At 40.0% G+C, this 26,630-nt stretch overlaps 1 protein-coding gene across 17 annotated transcripts in view; it reads right to left on the bottom strand.

Annotated features, from left to right (window-relative positions):
* VPS13D (vacuolar protein sorting 13 homolog D) overlaps nucleotides 1-26,630 on the bottom strand; it is a 273,955-nt gene that overhangs the window by 104,782 nt on the left and 142,543 nt on the right. For 16 of the 17 annotated variants that reach the window (XM_064281295.1, XM_064281302.1, XM_064281297.1 and 13 more), the window contains 5 exons: nucleotides 23,267-23,416; nucleotides 22,221-22,317; nucleotides 19,570-19,718; nucleotides 6,184-6,318; nucleotides 3,520-3,687 (listed from right to left, as the gene is read on the bottom strand). In XM_064281295.1, coding sequence (XP_064137365.1) covers nucleotides 3,520-3,687; nucleotides 6,184-6,318; nucleotides 19,570-19,718; nucleotides 22,221-22,317; nucleotides 23,267-23,416 — 699 coding nt within the window. Of the gene's footprint in view, nucleotides 1-3,519; nucleotides 3,688-6,183; nucleotides 6,319-15,181; nucleotides 17,490-19,569; nucleotides 19,719-22,220; nucleotides 22,318-23,266; nucleotides 23,417-26,630 lie in introns of those variants that run through there. The other variant, XM_064281310.1, reaches the window with a different exon arrangement.

Here is a 26,630-nt window from a genome sequence, read left to right as displayed (position 1 = left end):
GGCGGTCTGCTCCTGTAAAGATTTATGGCCTTGGAAACCCTATGGGGCAGTTCTGCTCTGCCCTATAGAATCGCTGTAAGTTGAAATGGACACAACGGCAAGTTTGATTTTTTTTTTTGGTAAGAGAAAAGAAAGGTGATAAAAGGGCATATATGCTAGTTCTACTCCCTTAAGGCTAATATTAAATAAATAAAAGATGAAAAGAGAAATTCCAGGAGTGATTATGATGACAGACTTGAAATTAAAAATGTGTTATGAATAATTCACAAAATCTGTCCACACATGACTAAGCCCTGCAGGTCTATTACCTTCTTGTGTGACAGAATGAATTCATTTTCAACTTCTCACTGTGTTTTCACATACTTTATCTCTTTTGCACCTTATGTCATTGGGACAGGGGGAGTTACCACCACCTTTTCACAGATTAAAACAAAATGAATAAATAAAATTTTAAAAATCTTCAACATCAAAAGAAAAAAAGATTACTTAAAGGTAGGAATGAGATTAGAACCCGGCATTCTTGACTACCAGCCCCAAGTTCCTCTCAGTGCACAACCCTACCTCTACAATACTGCTTTACAATTTCGGGGGCCCGAAACTCTCTGAGAACCCAATAAAAACTTTTAACCCTTGACCCAGAAATATATACATACATACGATATTTTTTTATTAATTTCAATACGTTGATGGTGCCTCCTCAACCCACTCCACCCGAAACCCATGGAACCAAGGTTAAAACCTACTCCGGGCTTTGTAGCGAAGTGCAGCTGGCCGGGGCTCAGCGAGGTACAGTTCTACTGTCTTCTTCTCTGACCCCCTCTTTAATCACTAGAACTCAGGCACTCTTTAAAGGAATACTTCCCACAGGCGAACGGTTGATTATTGTGGTCATCTGCACTTCCTTCAACTCCTCTTATGTACACAGAAAAGCAAACAAAACATTCCCCCAAAGCAACATTAAAGGTCTGATTTCAACCCACAAAATTACAAGAAAATGGAGATCTTTACCCCGACCACATACATGCATAATCATAGATGACCTGAATGGGTATTTAGTTGATAGACTCAGCTTTTGGAGCTACCATTTCAATGTGAAGTAGTAATTTTAAGTTTCTTTGCTTTCTCATCTTAAAGATATACAGACTAATTTTTATAACACATCTATGGTCCTTTGTATCAAAATAAACTATACCCTCAGTAGTAGCCTGTGACTCCAACACTGACTAACTTAGACCCCCAACACACTGGGTACAGGATTCCCATTCCAGAGGACTTAAAAACAGAAGAAAACTCATTGCCATGAAGTCAATTTTGACTCATAGTGACCATACAGGACACAGTAGAACTGCTCCATAGGGTTTTCAAGGCCGTAATCTTTACAGAAGCAGACTGCCACATCTTTCCCCACGGAGTGGCTGGTGGGTTTGAACTGCTAATCTTTCAGTTAGCAGCCGCGTGCTTAACCATTGTGCCACCAGAACTCCTTTGGAAAACAATACCCTTATGCAAGTGATGCAAGTGACAATAGAAAGCTTGACATTAATAAAATGCATTACCTTTTCCTTCATGGATGGGGCATAAGGGTGGGGGTGAGGAGTACTAGGCCCTTTCTTTCTGTTTAAGTTATAGTCTCATATTAACCCTCAACCTTCAAAGACAATTTCCAGGGAAAAACAGAAAACCAAGAAACAAGTGAGACTTTCAAAAATGAAGAAGAGTAACTAAGGGGCCAATCCTTTCCTCACGATGTTTCAGGAGAAACTCTGAGAAACCCACATAAGATCTCATCTGTTGAGATGTCACAGGGAACTTAATTCTTTTTATTCTCATCCAAGAGGTTAACTATAGAGGCTTCATAATGGCCAGATTGGCTCAGATGGGGTTTGAGTCTCCTGTTCTCAGTGCCTGGGACACTTCTTCTTTGTAGAGTACATTAGCTTTCATTTCAACATCAATACTGGTTCCTGGCGGCTCAAGTCTGAACATTTTACACTGATGCAAATATAATGGTCAAAAACCAACTTTTCTTGTTCAATCTGTATTTTTCAAAGTTTTCACAGCATCACATCTCATTTTATTCTTATAATAATTCTATAAAATAGGTGTATTTCTATTCTAGGTTGAGGAAGGCCTTTCAGTAAACTATAAGTATATTCATTTTTCAAATTAAATGAAAGCCCAGGGGTATAAAAACAAAGGAAAAAATTATAAAACCGAGAAGAATTCCTTTGTTAAATAGAATTAAATAAAATTGAATAAAAATTTTAAACTGGGCATTTAAAACTATAAGTGTTTAAGTGCATCTGTTTATATGAAGTTCAGTAGCTAAAAGAACAAGGAGGAGGAATCTGTGCCACCCTTTGTGCTACCGGTGATGTTTTACGTTGCCCTTGGGGGTAAAGGCCCAAGGGCTGCCTGGGAAACTACGGCCCAACTGTGTGCTCTCCATCAGACTCTGACCCTGAGTCTGTTTAGACAGTCTCTCTGCCTCTTTTACCCTTTCTCTAAAAACGAGAGTTGTGCTTATTATGAACCACAAACCAAACAGCAGCAAACTTAATTGGCCTGGTTCAATAAAGCTGTGGCCACAATATTGCAGAAACTGATATGACTAAATAACTGTCATCTCTATCAAACAGTTTGGAAAACAGGAATAAATTCCTAGCTTTCACACACTATGAATAAAAATACCGTGCAAAATAGAAACACTCAAATCTACTTTCCTATTTACTCTTCAAGATAAATTCCTCTGCAGCATCATTCAAGTCTCCTCACGGTAAAGTCACTTTCACATCCTCATGACTTACGGTTACAAGTACACCTATGATCTCACTACAACAAATTCTCTACAGCGAACAATTCAATCTCTGCAAGAAAAGTTTGCTGAGCTGAAAGGAAAAGGAGGAAAGCGGAGCTCTCTAGAGGCTTTTTGTATGTCAAATAGCAATTATCCTACAACTGATTCTTTCACCTTCTCAAGCTTCACAAATAAAATCAGCTCCTGCCAAGAAAGAAACTGCAAACTAACAGGATGTCCACCAAATGCAAGAGGCCTGTGGATTATACCACTGTCTTCCTGCTGCTGGGTTCACATGACTTCAAGGGCTGCTTCACTATAGAAGGCTGCATTTAGTTTGGACTTTCTCCTCTAGGCTGTGGGGAATGACTGGTAGGTTTTAGGTAGCGGAATGGCATGATCAAATACTATCTTGTAAAAAGTTAGTTCATTTGGGTGGCAGTGTGAAGATGTGACGACGTCCAAGGGATCAGGAGGTTACTGCAGTGGCCGAAGTAAAACGTAATTACAGCCTGGACAAAGGCAGTGGTAATACAGAGGATGGAAGAACAGATGTTTCAGAGGGGGACTCAGTGGACCTGGTGACAGGTTCTTGGAGGTGAGGGAAAGGCAGGGCATGTGGGCAATGAAAGGAAGGCCATAAATGTGATTTCTCACAACCTAGTAACCATAATAAAAGAGCTTACAGCGAAGTAGAGGACTTGTGACGTTAATTTCCTTACCTTGGCAGCAGAGTTTGATACTCCATGTGTAACATTTCTGATAAGACCCCCAACATTGCCATACTTTATCAGTCCAGTAACCCCTTCAGAAACATCATTCAAGAGCCCCATGGGATTGCCGAGAAAATCCACTGATCCCAGGATACGAGCTGCCTGGCTGAGGAGTTCCTATCAAATGAAATTGAGGGAGAAAAATCAAATCAGAACTTGTTTAGATTTACAGACCAGGCCCAAGCAAAAATGTTAGCAATCAATCTTGTCTTCCATTTCCATCACCACTGACAATTGCCTTTTAATCTGTCCCAGTAAACCAAACCCATTGCTGTCAAGTAGATCCCGACTCATAACGACCCTATAGGACAGAGTAGAACTTCCCCATAGGATTTCCAAGGCTGTAATCTTTATGCAAGCAAACTGCCACATCTTTCTGCCATGGAGTGGCTGGTGGGGTCAAACCACCGACCTTCAAGTTGGCAGCCAAGTGCTTAACCACTGCGACACCAGGGCTCCTTTTTTTTAATCCTTACCAACAGCAAAATCATCTTCTACTCTTTCCCGGGCTCCACCTAAACTTCTCCCAATACACGCATCCCAGAGATTGCTGTCAATACTCTTATAAATACTCTGCAAAGCCATTTAGAATAAAATGGCTTAGAAGCAGGGAAGATTCTTTACAAATGTTTACTAGCATATACATCATATCTTCCTTTCCATCATTCCTACAAATAGAGAATTTATCTTCAGCAGAAGAATTTTAAAAGGAAGGTGAGGGAGGGAGGCAGATTTGTCATTCCGCCCATAAGCTGTGGAGGAGGCAGTGGTTGGGGCATAAAGAGGGTATAGGCAGACTCTTCAAGCAACCCTCCACTCTTTTTTATACCTCCTCTATCTAATTTCAGGTCCCAGTGATATCTGCTTTATCGCTCTCCTTACAGTTAGGTAGAAACATCGCCAATTAAGAAGGCTGGAAGGAAGGAAGGAAGGGAGGGAAGGAGGTTGGGAAGAACAGAAGAAGGAAAGAAGAAGGAAGAGAAGAGGAAAGAATAATAGGATGTATTGTAATTCTGATAGCTAATAAATTTCATTATCATCTTGACCTATCTATTCACTCAAGATCATGGCCATTTATTTTGGTCTTTGCAGTATGGCTAATAAATACAAAACGGAAAATGAACAACTTAATACAAAAAATTTTCACGTTCAACTTAAGGGCAGAATCTCATAGGCTCTAAGAACACTGGTGTGGTTGCTGAAAGTAGACCCATGCCTGGTAAATAAAGAGTTCGCAGTATTTTGTTATCGTTGAAGCATCAGTTAAACCATTAACTCAGTCAGCACAACTGGACTTATCAAAAAGCTAGAAGTTTCCTGAACACAACCAAACAATTCAAGGAAAACAGTAGCAGAGGTGGGGGTCTAGGAACCATGGTTTCAGGGGACTTCTAGGTCAACTGGCATAACAAAGTGTATTATGAAAACATTCTGCATCTCATTTTGGTAAGTAGCATCTAGGGTCTTAAAAGCTAGGAAGTGGCCATCTAATTTGCATCACTTGGTCTCAACCCACTTGGAACAAAGGAAAATGAAGAACACCAAAGACACAAGGAAAACATGAGCCCAAGAGAAAGAAAGGGCCACATAAACCAGAGACTCCATCAGCCTGAAACCGGAAGAACGAGATGATGCCTGGCTACCACCAATGACTGCCCTGACAGGGAACACGACAGAGAATCCCTGATGGAAGAAAAGAAAAGTGGGACGCAGATCTCAAATTCTAGTAAAAAGACCAGACTTTAATGGTCTGATTGAGACTGGAAGGACCCCAGAGGTTATGGCCCCCGGACTCTGATAGCCCAAAACTAAAACCATGCTCAAACCTAACTCTTTAGACAAAGATTAGACTGGACTATAAGACATAAAATGGTACTGGTGAGGAGTGTGCTTCTTAGCTCAAGTAGACACGAGACTGTGGGCAGCTCCTGTCTGCACATGAGATGAGAAGGCAGAGGGGGACAGGAGCTGGTTGAATGGACACGGGAAATACAGGGTAGAGAGAAGGAGTGTGCTGTCGCATTGTAGGGAGAGCAACTAGGGTCACATAACAATGTGTGTATAAGTTTTTGTATGAGAAACTGACTTGAATTGTAAACTTTCACTTAAAGCATAAAAAAAAAAATTTAACAACAACAAAAAAACCCATTAACCCAAAACCCAACCCACTGCCATCGAGTCAATTCCCACTCAGTGACCCCACAGGGTTTCCAAGGCTACCGTAAATCTCTACAGAAGCAGACTGCCACATCTTCCTTCTGTGGAGTGGCTGGTGGATTCCAACCCCTGACCTTTTGGTTAGCAGTTGAATACTTTAACCACTGCACCACCAGGGCTCCTTAACCATTAACAGTCGTGATTAATCCAGTGGAAGTCCCAGAGACAAGTTCTTAGGAATAAGACTAAGAGCTCATAAGTCAAATGCACTGTTTTAGAATTTTTATGATGTTTATGGCTTTTACGGGATGTGACCTGACCCCAAAACTCAACAAACAGAGCTGAAATGTTTAACTGGGTTCTCAGTAGCAATGCCTTAGTAACCAAAATTCCCGAACAACAAAAACAAGCACATTCTTCTTATGCTCCAACCATAAATTCGACTACAAAGCTCACCTCCTGGAAATGTTTGAGGATATCATTGATGATAAACTCCTTGGTCTCATAGGGGTGTACCCGAGTAAATGGATCCAGGTTAATCACAGCGTCTTCAAACCGAATCAATGGAAATCCCAAGGTACTTTTTAGGGCCTAATTAAGGAAGAAAGAAAATGACATACTTTAAGCATCACTTCCAGGGCTATAAGTGATGTTAACTTGCCAATGAGGGTCAAGGTTTCTATATTTATAAATAAGGATTTTTCCCTATAATTAAAACTAAAAATTAGATTAAAAAATACATATATCACCCAAAGTCACATCCATCACACAGAAATAAACACTGTTAGTGTCACAGCATAATCCCTTCTGGTCTGCTTTGTATCTGTGTGTTTGTTATGTTTCATTTTTCACTGAAGTGTACCACATGTACAGAAAAGTATATTAATCAAATGTGCAGTTCGATGATTTTTTCCAAAAGTGAACACAACCATGTAACCACCACCTTCTCCCAATCACTACCCCTTCCCTCTTCCCCAAAGACAACCACTATCCTGACTTCTGCTATCATATATTAGTTTTTCCTGCTTTGAATTTTGTAATGAAGAAATCATTAGTATGTACTTTTTTGTGTGTAGCTTCTTCTTTGTTGTCGTTGTTAGGTGCCATTGAGTGGGTTCCAACTCATAGTGACCATATGTACAACAGAATGAAATATTGCCTGGTCCTGTGCCATCCTCATGATCACTGTCATGCTTGAGCCCATTGTTGTGGCCACATCTTATAGTCGACATTAAGTTTGTGATATTTGTTAGGTTATTGCATACAACTGTAGTATACTGATTTTCATTGCTATATAGTTTTTATAGTATTCCATTGTAGGAATAAAAACACAACTGATTTGTTGTGTTCAATACTTAGATTGTTTCAAATTTCTGGCTATTATGAAAAATGCTAAACATTCTTGGACATGTCTTTTGGCACATATTTGTATGCATTTTTCTTGGATATATACCTAAGAGTGGAATTGTTGAGTCATAAAGAATGCACATGTTCAACCTTAGTATGCACTGTCAAACACTTTTCCAAAGTGGTAGAACTAGTTTCTGCTGCTTCCAGCAGTATATGAAATTTCATGCTATTCCATATCCTCATCAACATTAGATCTGAAATGGACTGGTATCGGCCATTTTGAATCAGACAACCATATAGTCTACTATTCTGGGAATGACAACTCGAAGAGGAATGGTGTTGCATTCACCATCAAAAAGAACATTTCAAGGTCTATCCTGAAGAATAACACTGTCAGTGATAGGATAACATCCAAACGCCTACAAGGAAGACCAGTTAATACGACTATTATTCAAATTTACACACCAACCACTAAGGTCAAAGATGAAGAAAAATAGAAGATTTTTATCAGCTGCTGCAGTCTGAAATTGATCAAACATGCAATCAAGATGCATTGATAATTACTGGTGATTGGAATGCAAAAGCTGGAAATGAAGAAGGATCAGTAGTTGGAAAATACGGCCTTGGTGACAGAAACAGTGCCAGAGAGGGAATGACAGAATTTTGCAAGAACAACGACTTCTTCATTGCAAATACCTTCTTTCACCAACATGAACGGCGACTACACACATGGACCTCGTCAGATGGAACACACAGAAATCAAACTGACTACATCTGTGGAAAGAGATGATGGAAAAGCTCAGTATCACCAGTCAGAACAAGGCCAGGGCCGACTGTGGGACAAACCATCAACTGCTCATATGCAAGTTCAAGCTGAAACTGAAGAAAATTGGAGCAAGTCTATGTGAACCAAAATATGACCCTGAGTAAATCCCACCTGAATTTAGAGACCATCTGAAGAATAGATTTGACGCATTGAACACTAGTGACCAAAGACCAGACAAGTTGTGGAATGACATCAAGGACATCATACATGAAGAAAGCAAGAGGTCATTGAAAAGGCAGCAAAGAAAGAAAAGACCAAGATGGATGTCAGAGGAGACTCTGAAACTTGCTCTCAAACGTCGAGCAGCTAAAGCAAAAGAACAATTAATGAAGTAAAAGAACTGAACAGAAGATTTCAAAAGGCGGCTTGAGGAGACAAAGGAAAGTATTATAATGACATGTGCAAAGAGCTGGAGATAGAAAACCAAAAGGGAAAAACACACTGGGCATTTCTCAAGCTGAAAGAACTTAAGAAAAAATTCAAGCTTCAAGTTGCAATAGTGAAGGATTCTGTGGGGAAAATATTAAATGCCATAGGAAGTATCAAAAGAAGGTGGAAGGAACACACAGAGTCATTACACCAAAAAGAATTAGTCGATGTTCAACCATTTCAAAAGGTAGCATATGATCAGCAACCGATGGTACTGAAGGAAGAAGTCCAAGCTGCTCTGAAAGCATTGGCAAAAAACAAGGCCCCAGGAATTGATGGAATATCAATTGAGATATTTCAACAAACGGATGCAGCACTGGAGGTGCTCCCTCGTCTATGCCAAGAAATATGGAAGACAGCTTCCTGGCCAACTGGAAGAGATCCATATTTATGCCTATTCCCAAGAAAGGTGATCCAACTGAATGTGGAAATTATAGAACAATATCATTAAAATCACACGCAAGCAAAATTTTGCTGAAGATCATTCAAAAATGGCTGCAGCAGTATATTCACAGGGAACCTCCAGAAATTCAGGCCAGATTCAGAAGAGGATGTGGAACCACGGATATCATTGCTGATGTCAGATGGATCCTGGCTGAAAGTAGAGAATACCAGAAGGATGTTTACCTGTGTTTTACTGACTATGCAAAGGCATTCGACTGTGTGGATCATAACAAATGATGGATAACATTGGGAAGAATGGGAATTCCGGAACACTTAATTGTGCTCATGAGGAAGGAACCTTTACCAAGAGGCAGTTGTTCGGACAGAAAAAGGGGATACTGATTGGCTTAAAGGCAGGAAAGGTGTGCATCAGGGTTGTATCCTTTCACCATACCTATTAAATCTGTATGCTGAGCAAATAATCCAAGAAGCTGGACTATATGAAGAAGAATGGGGCATCAGGATTGGAGGAAGACTGATTAACAACCTGCGTTATGCAGATGACACAACCTTGCTTGCTGAAAGTGAAGAGGACTTGAAGCACTTACTAATGAAGATCAAAGACCACAGCCTTCAGTATGGATTGCACCTCAACATAAAGAAAACAAAAATCCTCACAACTGGACCAATGAGCAACATAATGATAAACAGGGAAAGACTGAAGTTGTCAAGGATTTCATTTTACTTGGATCCACAATCAACAGCCATGGAAGCAGCAGTCAAGAAATCAAACGATGCATCGCGTTGGGTAAATCTGCTGCAAAGGACCTCTTCAAAGTGTTGAAGAGCAAAGATGTCACACTGAAGACTAAGGTGGGCCTGACCCAAGCCATGGTATTTTCAATCGCATCGTAGGCATGTGAAAGCTGGACAATGAATAAGGAAGACCGAAAAAGAATTGATGCCTTTGAATTGTGGTGTTGGCGAAGAATATTGAAATATACCACAGACTGCCAAAAGAATGAACAAATCTGTCTTGAAAGAAGTACAACCAGAATGCTCCTTAGAAGCAAGGATGGCGAGACTGCATCTTACATACTTTGGACATGTCGTCAGGAGGGATCAGTCTCTGGAGAAGGGCATCATGCTTGGCAAAGTACAGGGTCAGCAGAAAAGAGGAAGACCCTCAATAAGGTAGACTGACACAGTGGCTTCAACAATAAGCGCAAGTATAACAACGATGGTAAGGATGGCACAGGACCAGGCAGTGTTTCGTTTTGCTGTGCACGTAACAACACTTAGTACAGACAGCTTTTCTTAAAAACAGATAGTCTGATGGGTATGTGATGGCATAATTTTTAATATGGATATGGGCCATTTGGACATCCTTTTCTGTGAAGTCTTTTGCCCATTTCTGTCAAGTCTTTTACCCATTTTTCTAGTGGGTCGTCTTTTTCTTATTGCTTTCTAAGAGTTTTTCTTACATATTCTGGATACAAGCTGTTTGTCAAATCGACACATTGCAAATATCTTCTCCCATTCTGTGAGTTGTCTTACTACTCTTTAAATGATGATCGGAAGTTCTTCAGTTTAAAGAAATCCAATTTACCAACCTTTTCCTTACGGTAAGTGCTTTCTTTGTCTTGTTTTAAAAATTACTATCTATACCAAGGTCATAAAGATATGCTCATATGTTTACTTATAAGTTTCACTGTTCTACTCTTCAGATTTAAATCTATACTCTATTTGACTTGTTTTTAATTATGGTGTGAGGTAGAGACTAAGATTCATTTTTTCCAGATGGATATCTAATTGACCCAGTAATATTTATTGAAAAGGCCATCCTTTTCACTACTGCAGTACAGTATAAACTCTGTCATAAATCAGGTGACTGTACTTATGTGTCTGTTTCTAGATTCTCTTTAATATTTTATTTTGTCTTCCTTTTCTCAATACTATACCATCAATATCTATCAATCAATCAATAATTACTATAGCTTTATAATAAGTCTTGAAATCTAATAGAGTGAAGCCCTCTGATATTGTTCTTTTTCTTAAGGATTACCTTGGCTACTCTGCATTTTTTTTTAATCACTATGTAAATTTTAGAATTAGCCTGTTAATTTCACACCAAAAAAAAGCACACCATTGATTTGGAAGTGTTAAACTAACCTTGCATTCCTAGAATAAACCCGATTTGATTATACTGTCCTTTTTATATATTGCTATATTTGATTTGCTGATATTTTGCTTAGATTTTTCTTCTTTTATGTTCATGAAAAAAACTGGTCTACAATCTTCCTTTATTATTTGATTCTTTTTTAAAAAAATAAATTATAGTCTTCTAGTAAATTTCTTAAACACACTATTGTTATTTTAAATTCTGTGTCTGATAATAGCAACATCTGGATCACCTGGGGGTCGATCTCTAGCGTCTGTTTTTTCTCTTGGTCTCATCTCTCTGTAAATCTGGCAATTTGTGATTGAATGAGACACTGTGTATGAAAACTTGTAGAGACTTTGGATGAGTATTTAACTCTGGTAAGCAGCTAAAGTAAGAGGCATAATATCTTAATCCAAGGGGGTTTGGGCTTTTTCTACATGGCCTGGTCTATTTCAGTCTTTATAATACCTAGTTTAGTCCTTCAGCAGTCTCAAGTGAAAACCAAAGCCATTCTTTCACTTTTAACCCTAAGAGTGCTGAAAACTCCTTATAGCCCTTCAACCTCTTGGCTGCCAAAAAGTGCTTCTCTCAGACTGGGTCACTTAGAAATTAGCAAATGCCTTAAGAAAAAATGTGCCTTACACTATTGGGGTCAGTCCCAGCTCTCTTAGTAGAAACAGTCTAACTTTTGCCTTGCCAGTCCCATGAGACTGCCAAAAGCTTTACTTAAATTTTCTGCCTTTTGGCAGCTGCTTTTTGCCTGGCTTCTCTACCTTCCTCCCAAACACTTACAAATTAGAAAATGCCTCAAGAATAAAAGCACAGAATCAAACGCTGGGCTAACCCTATCGAATTTCCCTCTTCTTGTAAATCCTGGACCCTCAAGTCCTAGCTGCCTTGGTAATTTTTCAATGCCTTCTAGCAGATTTTTTTCTATCTAGCTTTTCTTGTAGTTCTCAGCTGGTTTTGGTTTGCTACAGGACAGTCCACACTTGCTGGATATGCTCTATTTTCAGATTATATTTTTATTTAGCATAATTGATATTTCAAGGTTTTTAGAGAGCATGCCAAATATTCCTCCTTTTTCAATGTGAAATACTTTTTCACACTAATAATGTTAGTAAATCTCAGATCCAGTTGGAATTTATCCTTAAGCAGAGTGCAAAGAATAAATCTGATTTTACGTGTTTCCATATGGTTATCTAGTTAGTCTAATACCATTTATCAAAAAGTGTATATAAAGCCTCGGATAAGTAAAGCGTTACTGAAAAAGAAGAAGAAAGTGGGAGGCCTCACTCCACCTGATTTCAGAACCTATTATACAGCCACAGTAGTCAAAACAGCCTGGTACTGGTACAACAACAGGCACATAGACCAATGGAACAGAATTGAGAACCCAGATATAAATCCATCCACATATGAGCAGCTGATATTTGACAAAGGCCCAGTGTCAGTTAATTGGGGAAAAGATAGTCTTTTTAACAAATGGTGCTGGCATAACTGGATATCCATTTGCAAAAAAATGAAACAGGACCCATACCTCACATCATGCACAAAAACTAACTCCAAGTGGATCAAAGACCTAAACATAAAGACTAAAGCGATAAAGATCATGGAAGAAAAAATAGGGACAACCTCAGGAGCCCTAATACAAGGCATAAACAGAATACAAAACATTAGTAAAAATGACGAAGAGAAACCAGATAACTGGGAACTCCTAAAAATCAAACACCTATGCTCATCTAAAGACTTCACCAAAAGAGTAAAAAGACCACCTACAGACTGGGAAAGAATTTTCAGCTATGACATCTCCGACCAGCACCTGATCTCTAAAATCCATATGATTCTGTCAAAACTGAACCACAAAAAGACAAACAACCCAATCAAGAAGTGGGCAAAGGATATGAACACGCACTTCACTAAAGAAGATATTCAGGCAGCTAACAGATACATGAGAAAATGCTCTCGATCATTAGCCATTAGAGAAACGCAAATTAAAACTACGATGAGATTCCATCTCACTCCAACAAGGCTGGCATTAATCAAAAAAACACAAAATAATAAATGTTGGAGAGGCTGCGGAGAGATTGGAACTCTTATACACTGCTGGTGGGAATGTAAAATGGTACAACCACTTTGGAAATCTATCTGGTATTATCTTAAAAAGTTAGAAATAGAACTACCATACAACCCAGAAATCCCACTCCTCGGAATATATCCTAGAGAAATAAGAGCCTTTACACAAACAGATATATGCACACCCATGTTTATTGCAGCTCTGTTTACAATAGCAAAAAGCTGGAAGCAACCAAGGTGTCCATCAACGGATGAATGGGTAAATAAATTGTGGTATATTCACACAATGGAATACTACGCATCGCTAAAGAACAGTGAAGAATCTGTGAAACATTTCATAACATGGAGGAATCTGGAAGGCATTATGCTGAGCGAAATTAGTCAGAGGCAAAAGGACAAATATTGTATAAGACCACTATTATAAGATCTTGAGAAATAGTATAAACTGAGAAGAACACATACTTTTGTGGTTACAGGGGTGGGGGGAGGGTGGGAGAGGGTTTTTTTACTGATTAGTTAATAGATAAGAACTGCTTTAGGTGAAAGGAAGGACAATACTCAATACACGGAAGGTCAGATCAACTGGACTGGACCAAAAGCAAAGAAGTTTCCGGGATAAACTGAATGCTTCAAAGGTCAGCGGAGCAAGGGCGGGGGTTTGGGGACCATGGTTTAAAGGGACTTCTAAGTCAATTGGCAAAATAATTCTATTATGAAAACATTCTGCATCCCACTTTGAAATGTGGTGTCTGGGGTCTTAAATGCTAACAAGCTGCCATCTGTGAAGCATCAATTGGTCTCAACCCACCTGGATCAAAGGAGAATGAAGAACACCAAGGTCACACGATAACTATGAGCCCAAGAGACAGAAAGGGCCACATGAACCAGAGACTTACATCATCCTGAGACCAGAAGAACTAGTTGGTGCCCGGCCACAATCGATGACTGCCCTGACAGGAAGCACAACAGAGAACCCCTGAGGGAGCAGGAGATCAGTGGGATGCAGACCCCAAATTCCCATAAAAAGACCATACTTAATGGTCTGGCTGAGACTAGAGGAATCCCGGAGGTCATGGTCCCCAAACCTTCTGTTGGCCCAGGACGGGAACCATTCCCGAAGACAACTCATCAAACATGGAAGGGACTGGACAGTGGGTAGGAGAGAGATGCTGATGAAGAGTGAGCTATTTGTATCAGGTGGACACTTGAGACTGTGTTGGCATCTCCTGTCTGGAGTGGGGATGGGAGGATAGAGAGAGTTGGAAGCTGGCAAAATTGTCATGAAAGGAAAGACTGGAAGGGCTAACTCATTAGGGGGAGAGCAAGTGGGAATATGGAGTAAGGTGTATATAAACTTATATGTGACAGTCTGACTTGATTTGTAAACGTTTACTTGAAGCTCAATAAAAGTCAAAAAAAAAAAAGTGTATATATTCTCCACTGAATTAAAATAACTTTACTACATATTAAAATTTCATGTGTAATTTACTAACACTCTTTTCTCTCACTTATTTTTAAATATTTTTTGTGTATATTTTCAGAGGTAGCCCTAAATTATTTTAGAACAATAGTATGCTTAATTAAAATGAAACTGTATAATAGAAGAAAACATGGATAACATTTTCTAAAACCAGAGAGTGAGAAAGACTTTCCTGTGACTCACAATTCAGATACAAAAAGGCAGAAGATTGATAAATGTGACAACATAAAAATGAAAAGCTTATCTATGATTTAAAAAACACAAAAATATTAAAGAGATGAAAACCTGGAAAAAAAAACTTGCCACTTACATCAAAGACAAACTTATATAACGAGCTTCTAAAATTAGACAAGATAAAAAAAAATCAACAACCTGATAGAAAAATGGACAAGTGATATGACCAGACAGTTCACAGAGGAAAAAACAGTTCTTAAAGCTATGGATTAGGGAAAGAAAGAATAGAGTAAAAGAAAACAGTGAAAAAGAGAAGAAACAAATATAAGAGTAAAAGAACCAAAAAAGGACAGAAGTAAAGAACAAGAATAGGAAGGTTAGCAATGTCAAATATGGCAGGGGACTCTAGAAAGACAAGATTTGGTGCTTTCGGAATTCACTCCTACTAAATAACTCTAGAAGAAAACATTTAAGAGATATAAGAGCATATTCTAGCTAATATAATCTAACATATTTTTTTTTAAATAAATAAAACACAAGAAATGTTAAGAGGATGACCTAAAGTGGTGCGGCTAGTTATTAGTAGAGTCAAGACTTGAGCATGTTCATTTTTACAATACTAACTACCTATTAGGTGAAAAGCATGAAGACTAGAATGGAGCATTACATTATTTCTCCTGAAATACTTTCTGCTCTTCCTTCATACATGCCTCACCAAAGCTCTTGGTGAGTGATAACGAAGTGAGCAGGCATTATTTGCCTGATTTCACACTGTGGCACTAAAGGCTTAGCTGTTTTGTTTAGAGCCACACAGTAAATATGCTAGGAAAGCTGGGTACTGACTATCAGTTCAGCACTTTGTCTTGCCAGTATGACTCTGAAAATTAATTTCTTCTCAGAGAAGAGGAAATGAGACCAAAACAAAGGCTTGAGATAAAAAGCTTTTTACCCCAACTTCCTCACTGCAACCAAACACACATAGTACCAAAGGCTTTGAAACCTCTACTCAGTTAAAACCCTCAGGACTGACACTATCTCCTTTCTAGATGAGTGAAATGTTTTGTCTGAACCAAAGAAATATTCTGGTCCTGAAGTAAAAATTATCCTTACCTACTCATTTACTGCTTTGGGGCCTCCCTTGATTAAAAGTACTAGAGACAGCATGTTGGTGTGAATTATTCTGCCACCTTCAGGTTGAGCTGGTCAGCCAAAGTATAAACAACAAGAAGGAAAGAATCAAAAGGGCTTTTTCTTGTAGTAACAGAATGACGGGTCAAATACACTAGTATACAAAGTTGATGCTTATTTACTCAAGTAGCAGACAGTTTCCTGTAATAAAATGGGTTCTGGAGAAAGCAATGCTGTGTTCAGAGGTTCCTAATAAAAATAGGAAACTGTCTATTTCTACCTCCCCAGAAAAAACTGCCGAGGCCTTCCAAAAACTTACGGTTGAAAGAATACCTGTCCATATGCCATAAGGTCTCAGATCGCAAGCTATTCCCTGGGCCATGTCCTTTCCTTTCTTAGTTTATCCTGCATTAAACAAAACTGTCTGGAATTCATTCTTTAAAGGTTTATTTATGGTACATAGTGACTGTTTATGTGAAGCAGTGTATTTGCCCATTTCCCTCTTGGGACAGTGTTTAAAACTACAGGGATATTTCCCTCTCTAGCACTTTCTGAAATACAATTAACAATACTGGATCCTTTTTCCTTTTAACAAATCTGGTTTTTATTTAGGGAGAGGAGGAAAAAAGTAAAGGGTCTGAAGTTTCCCAACAAATTATTTCAAGCCTTTCAGAAGACAGTTTTAGGCTTTTTAAATAGTGTCTTTGTTTGAAATCCCCCCTTACCCCCACCTTCTCTCTCTTTCTCTGACCATTAAAATGTGGGTTTTCTTCCAAACTAGATTGCTCAATTAAAGCCCTTCTTTTGTAATACCCCAATGCTCTAAATGGGAAAAGGACTGCTGTAGGCCACCTTGTGAAACCTTTTAAAAGCTCCTGGTTTCTTTTGATCTTAAAACATAAAAAACAAACAAACATACAAACTACCTGGCATCTTTTATATTACTGTGCAAACTAACACGGAAACTTGGGAGAATAATGGAGAAACGGGGGCAGGGAGAGGCTGTGCCTTCATCGCTGCATTTGTGAAACCGAACTATTATCTCCCCCTTCTTCCATCACGGAGTAAGGAATTCAGTTGAGATTGCAGATGTGAAAATGCTTTGAGACCTTCTGAGCAGACGCTATATATGGCAACAATATACCCTTCAGAGATTTTTGACAGCCTCACTTCTGGCCTGGAGTCAGGAGAATCAAGATAATTATTCCTTCAAAACCAAAGACATAGTTACCTTTTAGTCAGACTCTTGTGACTTTGTTCCGGGATGGGGCTCTATTTCCTAAGCACATACTTTTAGCGATGACATATTCATCTAAAAGAGCATATTGCCCTTCCTAAGAGCTACTAATAAAAGGATATTACTCTGTTAGAAAACTCTGAATAAATGACATTATTTTATGAGCCCCAAACTCCACTAGGAGAACTCAAGACACAGTAAAACGGTGACTTCCACAAGCTGAGAATTAAACTCTCAAGTCCCAATTCCCAGTGCCCTGCCTGAAACATTACCTCACTGCACTGTGTGCCCCACACACCTCGTAACAGGGCTGCTCCATTTAATTTGTTTAACAATCGTCTGAAAAATGCCTTGAAAATGTACAGTGCCAGATGAAACATTCGACTTAAATGATTTCCAGTTGATTGTATACAGAGCGCACACGCCAGCATCAATACCATACAACTGGGGGTGGGCCCGAGCTACTTTAACTGAAGAAAATCATGCTGCATTTGTCGGTCTGGGGAAAAGTTTTCTGCTGGGAGCAATTAGAAAGGAATAGTTAGGTATCTGCGTTTCTTAGCAAGATGATTAAAAAAAGAGAGAAGTCCTCAACTCTCAGGAAATGCTTAACATTGGTTTGTTGGGTGAGTGCCAAGTGTTCTGGGGGAATATCTGCTTTATCAAACAAACCCATTCCAAAGGGTCACATAAGTCAAGTGGATACTTGTGGATATTAGCAAGATAGTGGTTTTCCCATGGTTTTCCCCCACTCCCATGCTAATTATAAGTATCTTCAGTCTCCTGGGAAACATGAAATTAAAGCAAATTAAGCAGCCAGCCAGTTGAGGGTGGAACAGGGTACACTGGCAACTGCTCTTAGGAGGCTGCCTGGGCGATGGGTATCCTGACCAGCACACTCCCAGCTGCTTATCCTGACTGCCACCTCCATGAAGCAGTCGCCCTTCTCCTACCCATATTCCAATGTGATCTGATCTTGACCAGACGACTGTCTCATTACCTGTAAGTCTATTTTAGAAGTGGCGAGTTGGCAAACCATGTGCCACATGAGGCCCACACATGTGTTTAGTTGGGCCCACAAGGTTTAAAAAACAACAGCAAAAAACTTGAATTGGTTGCCAACGTTGAAAAACCAGGAGATTCCACATTAAAATCCGCATTTCCGGCTTCTCTTTAAAAATCTGAAGATCTGACCGTACTGGGTTCACATTTCTGCGTGACAACATTGCCTGCAGCTGAGTGGCAGCTGCCCCTTCAGATGAAGCATGCACGCACAGTGTGCCACGGCCCCCACCACACTGCTTCACTTATCTCATGACTAGCATAGCCCTGTAGGCATCTGCATTTATGACTCCAGGTTCATTACTTATGTGCTCATATCTCTGGTTGCTCCTGTTCAGAAAGAGAGACCATCATGCAGCATCTTAGAGAAGGCAGTATAGGTAAGTGGGAAAAGAGCCTTATATTGGTGGTTAGTGGGGAGGTGGTCCTTTGATAACCATCTTCAAGGGCAACAGAGGAGAGAACCATAACCAGTGGGCCCAAGCTGCAGGCAAGCATACTTAGACTTACCCTAAGAAAAGACTTCCTAACAATCACCTGGGTTCTACTTCTGCTCCTCTGACTACCTGGCTACAAAGGCTTGAGTAGCAAAACGCTTTGAACTTCAGTTTCCTTGTCTGTTGAGTAAGGGGATCATTAAGGTCTCCTGTAGCTCTAAAAGTCTGATTCTTTATATCCTACAGGACAGGATAGGACAGTGAAGAAATACAGACTTCAGAGTTAGATAGACTTGGATTTGAATCCCAGCCCTGTCCCTTCCTTAAAAGATATTTTATTGGCGAAAATAAGCTGGCGTTTAGGCTATGTTTGCCAAATGCAGAGCACGATGTTCAACAGTAGTATTACATCCTGATGTAGTGATATGTGAGGTCACGCCTCAGCAACTATGTGGCTGAGTCTTCCCTGAAGGTGGTAACATTCCCAGTGTTCACCATTCAAGAAGCGGTGGGTACTTAGGGAGAAAGAGTTGGGAGGGCAGCCAGTATTGGGCACAAAGAAGAAGATACTGTCTTGGTTTTGGTTTTTCTCTGGAGTCTAAGGGCACCCCATTGAAATAAGCCAGGAGCTAAGCAGAGAATAGATGGGCTGTACGTAATTCTCTGTGTTTATTCTCTTTTGTTACTCCTTAATCTTTATCAAAGTCATATTTAAACATAAAAAAGAAAAAGAAATATATGAGTCAATAAAACCTGTTGCCATCGAGTTGATTCTGATTCATAGCAACCCTACAGGACAGACTAGAACTGCCCCATAAGGTTTCCAAGGCTGTAATCTTTACAGTAGCAGACTGCCACATCTTTCTCCTGAGGGTCAGCTGGTGGGTTCAAACCACCAATTGTTCATTTAGCAGCCGAGTATTTAACCACTGTACAACCAGGGCTCCTTCATAAGTCAATAAACCTTCTACAAAATGAAGCCTGTAAAAACACCCCCTACAAATGATAATGCTGGCCAGAAAACGCAAATAGTATCACACTCATTCCTTTCCAAGGAAAAGTCATGTTTTGAAATCTACCCAGATGTCAGCTCACCTTTAGGTCCAATGGCAGCTTGTTGGATGTGAACACACTCAGCTTGATCTGGGGGACACTGATCTTAAGATTTTCAAAGTAGTATCGAATTGGTGTTCCACCTTGCTCGGCTGTCTCTTCATGGAGCTTCTCATCATATTTTTCTACCTCTGGTACAAAGACAGAATTTTAAAAAACTTGAATCTCCTGTAGTCTCATGATTTAGATACTTGCATTCGCATTGAAAAAATGTAAACATCCATCTCTATAAATTTAGTTTTCAAGGGCTCAGTAATGTGTACATATCCTGATGTCATTTCTTTATAAAAGCAGATCTGTTTCATGTTGTTTATCAAAAAAGTAGACTAGCTTACTCTTTTAACTTGTGACTCTATATCATCTGGCAGATATCAACTTTGGACAAAATAATCCAGGTGGGAAAGCCAAAGGTCATGGTTTGTTTGCTGGTGGTGGGCTTTCTAGAAACCATGATTATTATTATTACAAGTGACCCAGATTATCTATTTCATGACATGATATCCAAATAGGGATGTGGCATGTAGCTTAACTGAATCATAGTGAACAATATCACCAATTAAATAATAAATCTGAATGAAATATAATGCTTGAAAAGAAACAGGCTGCAGGCTATAAAAAACTGACATCACTACAAGCAGCACCCTTTCTCCCATGGCGGGCATCCACTTCAATAGGATAATCAAGGCAGATTTTCTACTTGCTACCCTGTGAAGTAAAAAGGATTAACGTGGGCTAAAACACAACAATGTGCTCTTTGTACAGGTAGTCCACAACTTTCGACAGGACTGGGCCTCAAGGACTCCATCGTAAGTTGGTTCTGAGGTAAGTCGAATATGTCTTTTTTTTTTTTTAAGTTTTCACTAGTACTGCCTTTTATTATCAGTATTTTTATAAATCCTATCTTTGAATATCTGCAAATGAACATCTGAGAACAATAACATCAGCAAAGTACGCGCTACAACCTCGTATGTAGTACATATTACCAATGATAAGATGTCCAAAGAAAAAAGAAATGAAATGGTCATAAGTTCGGTTTGTTGTAACTCAAATACATCGTAAGTCAAGGATGACCCGTACTTGATGATGGGCACCCATATGGGGACGTATTTTCACTTGGCTTCATGTGCCTTAGAAATAAAGCCAGAGAAACTGTACATGTCTACTTATCAAACAAACTTAGGCTGTAAGCTATTATTTCTATATATGGGGGGGTGGGGGGAGTAGATGGGGGGGAACTGCAACAGAAACCTTCCTATCTGCGCACGAGAATCAGAAAAAAATGATAGGAAGGAGGGGAGATGCTCCAAGAAAAAGCAGGCAAAGATTATACAAAAGTCTAAATTCACTATACAATGTCCCTTATGCTTGGGGACAAATTTATGTAAAGCCAGTTACAAGAAAAGCATGCACAAACAAACTGAAAGTAAAAGGTCCCAGGAAGGTACCAAGATAGTACAGCTACCTGGCAGGCAAGGTCCCAAGTGGCCCTCTGAATACAAGCAGCACTGGAGTTCCAACCCCAACTGGAAAACACAGCTTTAAACAGATGGGAACCTTGCTCATGATCCCAGTTACACTTAAAGCTTAAAATCTAACTCTGGGATAAAAAGAGACAAAATATTTTTCTTGCATTGTGTGTATGTATGTACGTAAGTATGTGTCCTCAATGTTTTGTTTTTCTGTAGCCAACATGAGCAAGTAAACATAAAAAGTCTGTCTTATCATTTCTTCAAGCTCAATACTTAGTTGTGCCTTCAAGCAACTAGGAAACCCTGGTGGTGCAGTGGTGAAGTGCTACAGTTGCTAATCAAAAGGTCAGCAGTTCAAATCCACCAGGTGCTTCTTGGAAACTCTATAGGGCAGTTCTACCCTGTCCTACAGGGTCACTATGAGTCGGAATTGATTCGATGGCAACTGGTTTGGTTTTTTTCTTTTTCGAACAACTCGGCATTATTTAATTCTTTCTAAGCTGTGTATACACAGCCCTGTAATATCAATCTAAAAGCAGAAGAAAATGCCATGATGTGAAATCTTAAATAAAGAAACAGTGGCTAAATCATTTCTGTAGCAGCTGGAAATCTGGGTTTTCAAATAGCTTATCTTACTCTCCTCCCCAAAGACAAGAGTAAAGGAACTACACAGAAACCTTTGTAATTACATTAATGCATAAGGGTATGGATGTCAAAAGTTGAGGGGTTGAGGCCAGCCAATTTTTTTTTTCTCAACTAAACCAAAGGAAATGCCCAAGGGATTTCTGATTCTTGGCCCTGAGTCTGTTTAATAAACAAATGTTAGGAAACAAGGCAGTTTGCTAAATGACTAACATCACTTCTCTTATCCTAGAGCAGATGAATCAAAAAACACGAAGCAAAGAAGAATAGTATACTGCTTCCCAAGGGCTTACCACTGGATATGCTGGGATACCAGAAGACACTCTGAGTTGGCTGCCACAGTACACAGGTATAACTCACATAACAAGCAATACTGTGACAAAGAAAAACTGAAATACAAACTTAGCGGCTAGCTCAGGCTGAGAAGTGGAAAGTGAGCTTGTCAAGCATCCAGAGGCTACCTGTTTTCACTGCCATCATTGGGCCAATTCCCAGATACAAACTTAGAACACTCATCATTACCTGATTCTGCTTGGTCATAGCCGAAGAAACTTAGCAGCTTGAGGAGCAACTTCTCCTCAATTTGCACGGTGAATCTCTGAGCCGTGATCATCAGATGCTAGAGATAAACAAATTCTGATTTACAGTGTGAACAACAGAAGGTACTTTCATCTGTGCCATTTCCAAGGCCCCAATAACATGCCATGGTTTCTTTACTCACATGATTTTATAATCAGAGACATATTAGCAAATGATATCTGGCCCATCTCTCCTTCTCTCTATGGTTACCATTAACCAAGAACTCCAAAAGATGTTTAGTTGACAATTCACCACCCTACTATCTGGTCCAAGGGCATCTGTGTCTCCTTAGTCGGGACTATGGTCTCAGATGCACTGTGTGGGATGTGCTTTACATAAGGTGCTCAGAGGGCAGCTGCTAGTTTAAGGAGCGGCATGACTGAGCCTGTGGATTTGAGGGCTGCAGGTGGGCCTGGTCCCATCAGCACTGGTGACAAAGGACCATAAATATGGAAGCAATCTCTTAGTCACCTCCCACTTTGTCCAGAGTTGGCTGCTAAACTAGCCGGCTTACACATGGAGATTTCTCCAGGAAGGAGAGTTTGTCACTTCTGAATTGTCTGCTTTTGGTAAACAGTGTGTCTGTGGACTCTCCAGGATGTCTGTCCTAAGGTCACAGCCCTCCTACCCATTTTCCAATAATTTCTGGCTTATTCTATTTTTAAAAATATATCCAGATTGTGGTTGGTCCTGGTCAATCTAGAAGATGCTATGGTTTCCGACAGGTACTTCACTCTGATGAACACAGGCTCTGTCCCCTAGGATCTCAGTACTATTGCTTGCGTGGTCATTAAATACACAAATGAGAATACAAAGTGCTAAGAGAAGTTCCTTTAAATTTCCCTAAACAAGTTAGAAAGTTACACATGGCTTAATCCCCTAGAACTATTTCCATTAACACCCTGCACTACGCTGTGTGACCTGGCTGTCAGAGAACCAGTCAGCCTTCTGGCACGGTATTGGCCCCACCAGCCTCCCCCTCAGACTACCTTGTAGATGTTGGTCAGTGCGCTTTTACTGGGGAACTTCACAGCATTGACTTGCACAGCAGGACCTGTCTCAATGACCTCGTTCTCGTTGCTCAGGGGTGTCACATAGAGCATGAAGGGCTGAGTGGTACCGATAAGCTGATTGTCCACCTAGGACATGCAAAAGCCACAAAACAAAGACAGAGAAGTCACTCAGTTCTCATTTTTACCTTTTAGTGGGGTCTTAATACAGCAGCCCTGGTAGCACAGTGGTTAAGTGTTTGGCTGCTAACCAAAAGGTCAACAGTTCAAATCCATCAGCCACTCCTTGGAAACCCTACAGGGCAGTTCTACTCTGTCCTATAGTGTTGCTATGAGTTGGAATCGACTCAATGGCAACAGGTTTGGTTTTTTTGGTTTTTATAATATACAGGATACTCGGAAAGTACCCTTACCATTTTACTCTATCTGAATAGCAGCTGGAAAAATAGATTCCCAGTGAAGACAGGTAATAATAATACAGTGGTAATAACAATAGAGCTATACTTTATTAAGTATCATGTGCCAAGCATTATGCTAGTCACTTCATATACGTTACCTACCTCATCGAGTCACATGAAACCTATGTCGATGTTATTAATCGAAGGGTTCTGCTGTAATCCTTTCCACAGCCTCATGAGTAAAGTACTATCATACTATCATTTAACAGATGAAGAAGCTGAGGAGAGAGGCCCTTGCCTAAGGGCATTAATTCTGTCAGTGACAGAACTAGAACTTGAATCCAGGTCTGTCTGATACTAAGGCCAGCATCTTAGCCACTATGCTATCAATGCTCCTCTCTCACCCCAAATTTCCTTAAAGTAAGACAACTAAATTTAGAGAATCAGTAGCTCAGACAGTTACCAAATGGAAGCACTTGCCTGTCCTAAAGTCAGCTCCCTTCTCAAGACTGAAATGATTAAGTCAGAGGCATGAGCAACTATACTATTCACCCAGCCCCAATCAGCACCATAACAGAGAGTACACTCTCTACACATAAGTGTTCATGCATGTCCGGAGGGTCACTGCACGAGGCAGCCCTCTTCACTTTCTGTTTACACCACAGGGCCACACCAGGAAGAAGAATGATGAGATGGCATCTGTTGGGTGCCCCTAGGTATACTTTCTTCACACCACCAAACATATCATTTAATGCATCCCTGAAGGGTAAGTATTATACCCTCGCCATTTTACAAACAAGTAAACAGAAGCTTCAAGTCCTCTTCACTTTCAGCAAGCATGGTTGTGTCATCTGCATAACGCAGGTTGTTAATGTGTCTTCCTCCAATCCTGATGCCAACATTCTTCTTCATATAGTCCAGAAGAGGACATGAAGCACTTACTGATGAAGATCAAAGACCACAGCCTTCAGTATGGATTACACCTCATCATAAAGAAAACAAAAACCTTCACAACTGGAACAATAAGCAACATCATGATAAATGGAGAAAAGACTGAAGTTGTCAAGGATTTCATTTGACTTGGATCCACAATCAACACCCATGGGAGGAGCAGTCAAGAAATCAGAAGACACATTGCATTGGGCAAATCTGCCACAAAAGACCTCTTTCAAGTGTTGAAAAGCGAAGAAGCTTGAAGACTAAGGTGCGTCTGACCCAAGCCATGGTGTTTTCAATCACCTCATATGCATGTGAAAGCTGGACGATGAATAAGGAAGACTGAAGAATTGACTCCTTTGAATTGTGGTGTTGGCGAAGAATATTGAATATACCATGGACTGCCAAAAGAATGAACAAATCTGTCTTGGAAGAAATACAACCAGAGTGCTCCTTAGAAGCAAAGATGGCAAGACTACGTCTCATACTTTGGACATATTATCAGGAGAGATCACTTCCTGGAGAAGGACACCACACTTGGTAGAGGGTCAGCAAAAAAGAGGAAGACTCTCAACAAGATGAACTAACACAGTGGCTGCAACAATAGGCTCAAGCATATCACGGATTGTGAGGACGGCACGGGACTGGGCAGTGTTTCACTCTGTTGTACACAGGGTCACTGTGAGTCAGAATCAACTCGACAGCACCTAACAACAACAACAAATAGAAGCTTAGACAGGTTAAATTATCTGCCCACATTCACAGATCCAGCAAGTGGAAGAGTCGAGATTCAAGTGCAGATATTCCTGGCACCAAATCCTTTGCCCCTTCTAGTACACTGCATGGATTCCCACTTGGCAGCCATTTCGTATAATCACTGCTAATTCCCTTCTGTTAGCTCTCCAAGTATAGGGGTAAAGGTGAGACTCAGAGCACTTTCCACTTTTTCCTACTTCAATTCTTGCCCCTACAATGTAGTCTATACAGCAGCCGGTCATTTTTTAAAAAATCTAAATCAGGTCATGTTCCTCCTTTCTTTATACCCTTCAGGGGTTTCTCTTTCTCTTAGGATAAAACCTCAACTCTTCACTACAGCCTACAAGGCCCTGCATGGTCTGGATATTGCCAACTTCTCCATCTACATCACATACCACTCTCTTCCAGTTTCCTCACAATCTAGACACACCAGTCTCCCTATTGCTTCTCAAATGGTGGCAAGTCCCTCCTCCCTCAGGGTCTTTGAATTCTCCTAGAACATTTTCCCCCTAGTATTCTTCTCAATGGGTTGTTCATTCTCTTCCTCCGGTTTCAGCTCAACTCTCTTCCTCAGGAAGATCTTCTAGGACCACCTTATGTAAAATGGCACCAATCGTCTTTTTTCCTTCATAGCAATGATCACAATTTGCAACTATTTATTTGCTTGCTTGCTCATTTATACCTGACTCCCTCCCTAAACTGTTAGCTTAAGGGGGGCAGAGACCTCATCTGTTTTGGTTATAGCTGTATCTCTAGAGCCCAGTCCTGTGTCTGGCACAGCCAATGCTCAGTAATAATTAACTGAGTGAATGAATCATTACCTATCACATCCAATATGAGAAATGACAATAAAGACCTCATCTTATTCTGACCTTACCTTTGTTCTTTCCCCAAATACCTTTGATACAAGGTATACTAACTGATTATCTGGAGTGAATAACAAGAGGATACTGACTGGTTTAAAATCAGGAAAGGTGTGCTTCAGGGTTGTATCCTTTTACCATACTTATTCAATCCATATGCTGAGTAAATAACCAGAGAAGCTGGACTATATGAACAAGAATGAGGCATCAGAATTGGTGGAAGACTCATTAACAACCTGTGATATGCAGATGACACAACCTTGCTTGCTGAAAGTGAAGAGGACTTGAAACACTTACTGATGAAGATCAAAGACTTTCTACTTCTGCTGTGGAATCTTTTGTTGAATTATTAGCTATAATTCTTTGTCTTGTTATTGTGGTGGTTGCTTT

This window comes from Loxodonta africana, chromosome 3 (assembly GCF_030014295.1).
Source record: "Loxodonta africana isolate mLoxAfr1 chromosome 3, mLoxAfr1.hap2, whole genome shotgun sequence".
Taxonomy (NCBI): domain Eukaryota; kingdom Metazoa; phylum Chordata; class Mammalia; order Proboscidea; family Elephantidae; genus Loxodonta; species Loxodonta africana.
This window is presented reverse-complemented; position numbering and strand designations above follow the sequence as displayed.